The sequence below is a fragment of the Seriola lalandi genome, unplaced genomic scaffold (assembly GCF_002814215.2).
Source record: "Seriola lalandi dorsalis isolate HSWRI2012SDOR001 ecotype SW California unplaced genomic scaffold, Sedor1 jcf7180002054542, whole genome shotgun sequence".
Classification (NCBI taxonomy): domain Eukaryota; kingdom Metazoa; phylum Chordata; class Actinopteri; order Carangiformes; family Carangidae; genus Seriola; species Seriola lalandi.
In genome coordinates, this window is record NW_019525095.1 from 394,689 (window position 1) to 400,294 (window position 5,606).

The following is a 5,606-nucleotide window of genomic DNA, read 5'->3' on the forward strand; positions in this document are numbered from 1 at the left end:
GGGGGGGGGGGGGGGGGGGGTTAAGGGGGGTTATTTGAGCCTTTTCTGACAAATCTAACTGTGTAATCATTCTCAGTAAATTCCTTGCAACATTGCTGCAACGACAACAGGCCAAGCACAAGCAGTCAGGTAATGAGACAAGTTGTAAGCAAGTAGAGAGTTAAATCACATTGTTTCAAACCATTTAATTTGAAGGTACAACTGAAAGTGAGCACACTATAATAATAATAATAATAATAAACCATTACACTGGAAAACAATGTACAAACAACTAAGGCAACTACGGCAGGTTACATTTGCAATCACTTCATTTTTTTGCCTCTTATGACACCTGTTGAGACCAAATCTCTGCAATGAACTTGATGAGAACACTGTTGTTATTACCTTTGAGAAGAATGGACAAAACTACCAAAATAAAACTCAAGATGTTATAAACCAAATTTATCCTTTCAGCTTCCCTTTGACTCTTCAAGGTCGATCCAGTTGATGCCTCACACATGGTTTTTCAGTTTTGTCAGCTCAGCCAGAGCAACAGTTAGGGCTGTAATTGGAGCATTCATATTATGGGATGTCTCACTTTGAAGGAACACCTGCAAGTGAAAGTGTATCTCTATGGTCCTCTTCATGAGCCTTCACGGGCATATGGCCAAGAACGACAAAACAAGACCCCCAGCCCCCCTCTCCAACATTCAACACAACATTTCCTTTGAAGATGCAATGACTTGTGATCTACTACCAGAGCTACTCAGTATTAATGACCACACCATCATCTCTCTGTGTGGGTCCAAACTAATAAATTTTCCACTTTCAGTGTTTTCGCATCACGCTGACACTAAATTCACCCCCGGATGCTACACTTCCACCAGCATGTCTTTAGTTTTTCAAAAACAACCAGCTAAATCAAAAAGGGATGAATTGGAGTGAAGGGACAAAGAGTATTGTCCATTCACCATTGATATCAAGTGCATAATCCATTCATTAGCCTTGATGTGAACCACCGCTGACGACTTCGACCCCCATCAAACACCATAACAACCCTAAGAACAATACCACGCCAATTCACCCACCGAGGCGGAGGCGGCGGAGGTTTCCGGTGTGTGTCAGAGGGAGACGAACTCTACAATCAGGGAAGCTATCACAGTTGTCACTGTGTTTGTGAGAGGAGATCATCAATCATGGAGCACGGCGAAAGGGCAGGCCCTACCCAGCTTCATGTTTACTATTCTCCGCTTTACAAGGTTTGGGAAAATACTACATCAAACTAGGGTCTTGATTAGGGAGGGGCGGGGAGAGGGGGTGAGGCACAACCTGACAAAAGATGGAGAGAAGGGGCCGACACCGGTAAACAGCGCAAATTTCCTCAAGAATGCCTGTCACTTACAGAAGCTGCTCCATCCAAAACCACTCCAGCTTCTCCATCACCTAAAGGTATGGATAGGAGGGACCTGGCACTTCACAGCTCTTCTTATCTGAAGAGCACAGCCTGGCCAGGACCAGGACCTTTGGGAGCGGCCAACAATGAGCCTTCTTTAGCACGGTGAAAGTGACAGCATGGTCCTTCCCCCTCCCAGCCATTAAACCTCTTCCTGGATAAACAAGGGGAAGGCCCTTTATGAAGATGGAGAGGGTCACAAAGAGAGGAGCCATTGAGCCACTGAGGGGCCCGTCTTTGTTTTTGTGTTTCGCAGGGTCTTCTCAATGGATGCTCTGGTAGGGGGGGGGCTCTATTTTTGTCTTTAAGTCCTCCTTACTGCCACTCTTCTCTCAGCTGTGCCAAAACAGAGATGTAAACTTAATCGACTGTATCATTTGCACAAAGTGAGGAGTTTTTAATAACTTTTTAGTGACAGAGAGATTATTCGAGAATTCTATTTCTAAGATTTGCCCCTTGATATGTTGAAACATACATTCCCAATATGAATGGGACATATAGTGCACCTGTCCTTCAAATAAATGAGGGCTGCTTAGAAAAATAGTGGTTACTCCTGCTTCTGTTATGACCTAATCTCTTAAATACCATGAATATTAAATAGGAACAACCAAACGGTCACGGTTTGTGTGAGTGTTTGCCTCTGGAGGTGCCACTGTTTGATGCTGTCAAAGGGAGGCCCTGTCTTCTGGTGATGGACTGCCAGGTCTGTTGATGGGTTGCCAGATTTAGGACAACATGCTGTCGGAGCTGCCTTGTCTTGGGAGTGTGAATGAGGGGCACCTGTGACCTCTGGTCACGCTCTGCTTGTGGCTTGCTGTGTGAGCACCACGCTCAGGACACACGCTGGGACCGTCAGGCCTTCAACTGTCCACTAAATGGGCAACGATTGGACCGGCTCTGCAGGGCTGCTGCTGATCAGCCATTGTGCAAACACACACATCTATCAACAAATCATTTCATATCAGATCAACAGTCTACTTCGTCAAATGGTTGAAGCAGCTATCACTCTTCTAGCCAGAAAGATGCAGGGAAGGCACCTGGAAAAGTAACAACATGCACTTACACTTAAGTAATACCAGGATCGTGTTTAGCCTAGGCTTCATTTAGCCCTGTCAGTACGTTCATGATCATGCCTCATATATTTCAGATTTTCCTTCTGGCAGGCCTGCGCGTGTCAACAGACCCTTCCCCGCCCTTCGTACTGCCTAGCAGCATGCCTTTTGGGCACAACACAGCATCTCAGGTTCCTTATCTCATTAGAGAGGTGTTTATTTCCAGCCAGAAAACTTGTTTCCCTGTCACTGCGAAAGAGATGATCAGGTGTGGACAAAGCACAGGAGGGGAGCTGTATTTAAACAGGCACTGTGCAAGGGGATGTTAATTGAAAAGATTTTCCACAGGTCTGGGAGGAAGTTTAACCCATAGCTTCACAGGCTCATCTGCCTCTAAATGAATGGACATTAATGATAACCTGATAGGGGTTTATGTCAGAGGAGAAATCATCAAGACACCACTGCAGCAGATATTGTTGTAAACATCATAGAAACATTTTATTAATCTCAAGAAACACAGTGCTTTTCAAGAGCTTTTCAAAGATATTATTGACCTCCTGAGGCAAATGAATTGTGCCATATCAAAAACAGAAAAAATCACAGCAAGCAAAAAGGCCAAGAATATCTGGCAATGTCCATATAAAAACACACATGTGTAAACATCCCTCGCAAGAAGGTTTTCAAAAATATTTACAAAATGTACAAAAATATGTGTTATTGTGTGATAGTCCTTTTTTTTCCCCACAATCTGCTGATCTGATTTTCTACCATGGTCTCCACACAGAGTCTGTGGTGAGCGGAGGTGCAGCAGGTGACATGTGGTGACTGTTTTGTGCATTCAGAGGTATGAGAGCTGCACTGGGAACAAGAAAAGTGAACTGTCCATCCGGCGCTGGCACGACCTGGAAGCCGCCGTAGAGCTTCATCGCTTCTGGGGAAACTTGCATCGCTGAGCCACTTTTGCACGGCATCTGTGGGGCTGACGCAGCTGGAATCTGTGTATTGGTCTGTCCAAGTCCGAGTATGGCTGGGTGAGGTCCATACAAGTTGACAGCGCTGATCTGGGTCACACAGGCCGCCAGGTGGCTGAGCAGGCGAGTCCGCACCTCTGTGTTCACCCCCTCACACGTGGACAAGAAACGAGTGACCTCTCCAACACACTCACTGAACCCAGCTCTGTATTTACCCAAGACGGATGGGTCTGTGTTCACAGCAGCTGTTGAAGAAAATAAAAACACATAAATATACAGATAGATAGATAGAAATATTATTGAATACTTAACAAACTGGCTGATTTAAATAATTAAAATCACGATTTTATTTTGCAGTTGAGGCCTATGGTCAAACACACACAGCTGTGGGTGGGCAATAAATCTTGTAGACCGTGGGAACATGTTTACCATCTAAAGTTAGACATCCATGAAATACTACGGCACATCAACATGGTCAATCCAGAAATGGTAGTTACATACCAGTCATCTGAAGTCGCTGCAGGTTCCTGAGGTGCTTCACAGTCATCTCCAGTATATCTGCCTTCTCCAGTTTGGAGTGTCTGGAGCTCTAAACAGGCAAAAGGGACAATTCAGTTTTGCATTAGCTCATATAGTTCCTAATCTGTGGTAAAATAATAATAATAATAATAATAATAATAATAATAATAATAATCTGTGCATGTACTTACGTCTTTCTTGAGTGCGTCCAGGATGAGGGTCTTAAGCTGGCCAAGACTCTCATTGATGCGCGCACGTCTCCGCTTTTCCATGATTGGTTTGGAGGACTTGAAAGAGGGAAGACAAACACAGTTTAGATACTATGACAGTTTTCAACAGTTTTCAACGACAGCATCTCATAAACAAATGAGCTCTCTACGTAAAGCCTACCTTTCTGTTCTCTGTCAGAGTCCGGGGTTTCTCGGGTGTGCAGTCCCCACTTGCCGGAGTGGCAGCCACAGCGGATGGGGACGTTCTTTCCAAAGTACCGGCGGGCATCTTCACCTTTATCAAAGACTGTATAACGGTGAGAACAAACACTTTATCACTTTATCAGAGGAAGAAACGCTGCACAACAATAAAAGGACGAGTCCCGCCTTCTCCTGGCAGACCTCAGGGCAGTTTACTGGTGACAAACAGAAGTGACTTGTGTCTCTTCGCCAAAGCTGACACCCACTCTGCTCCTGTTTCCAGCACCTCGGGTCTTATTTATAGAGCTCGAGCCTGCACGCGAGCGGCTCGTGTGCGAGTTCCTGGGTTCCATCCGTCTGGCCAATAGGCGCACGGGCCCACCGCCTCGCCAGTACCCGGGAAGCCCCCCTCCCCGGGGAGGAACCAGTTTCTCTAACATTTTCACCACGTACTAATCAGCGGCAGCGGAGAGTCCCGGGCAAAATTAGTGATAGTACAGGGCTCGTGTGAGTATTTTACATAGAAAAGTTAGTCCACAGTCAAAATGAGGGACGCTGCTTCTCCTGCAGTAACTACATCACGCGTGTTAACCTGTGAACACACCTGTGGCATGTAGCCCGTGGATGAATTGAATGTGTTGATAATGTATCTGAAACACACGTGCAGTTTTTCCCACCTGTTCTGCTTGAAGGAGAAGCAACAAGTTAAACTGCATTAAGGTTAAATCCATTCCTCAATTTGGTGGATAACCCATTAATTGTTGAGGTGTCAAAAAATGTGCTGGTTTTAGCATCATAAATAGCCTATACAACGTTTTCTCCTGCTTATATCCTTTCAAATTGATAGATGAATTGATGAAATTGATAATATGTTTTGGCCTTGGTCAGACTAATATAAGACTTCTCTACTATATGATGGACGTTTAATCATGATTTTATTGAGTGAATTATTATTTTAAAAATTAAGATAAATTATTCAATAACCTCCTGATTGCTGGGCATCAAATCTCTCTACAATAAACTAATGAAACACATAAAAATTATGATTTTTTAAAAATAACTTTTTTCTCAACCACAACTCATTACAAAAACATTTTTATATTAGTATATCATCAATTGACATTTTTTCCAAATGATGAATTGACTTGAGAATTTTTGATGGATGTGGAGATTAACAATCACCTCATGTGGATTTTAACAGCTCTGTGGTAAAGTCTCTGCA

The 5,606-nt window shown here is 44.0% G+C and overlaps 1 protein-coding gene across 1 annotated transcript; it reads right to left on the reverse strand.

The window, feature by feature from the left end:
- Positions 1-2,965: 2,965 nt before the first annotated feature.
- On the reverse strand, positions 2,966-5,268 carry LOC111661285 (transcription factor HES-1-B-like). The gene is made up of 4 exons (XM_023414803.2): positions 4,365-5,268; positions 4,166-4,261; positions 3,957-4,044; positions 2,966-3,700 (listed from the first exon to the last, which is right to left on the reverse strand). Exons 1-4 carry the CDS (start codon positions 4,470-4,472, stop codon positions 3,249-3,251), a joined length of 744 nt encoding a protein of 247 aa, XP_023270571.1. The 5' UTR covers positions 4,473-5,268; the 3' UTR covers positions 2,966-3,248.
- Positions 5,269-5,606: the final 338 nt, after the last annotated feature.

Excerpts from the sequence above, each read along its gene's own strand:
- LOC111661285 (XM_023414803.2), bottom strand. The coding sequence starts at position 4,472 with ATGCCCGCCGGTACTTTGGAAAGAACGTCCCCATCCGCTGTGGCTGCC. Across the intron at positions 4,262-4,364 it reads CTCTGACAGAGAACAGAAAG|TCCTCCAAACCAATCATGGA; the intron begins GTAGGCTTTACG and ends CCCTCTTTCAAG. Across the intron at positions 3,701-3,956 it reads GCAGCGACTTCAGATGACTG|CTGCTGTGAACACAGACCCA; the intron begins GTATGTAACTAC and ends TTTCTTCAACAG.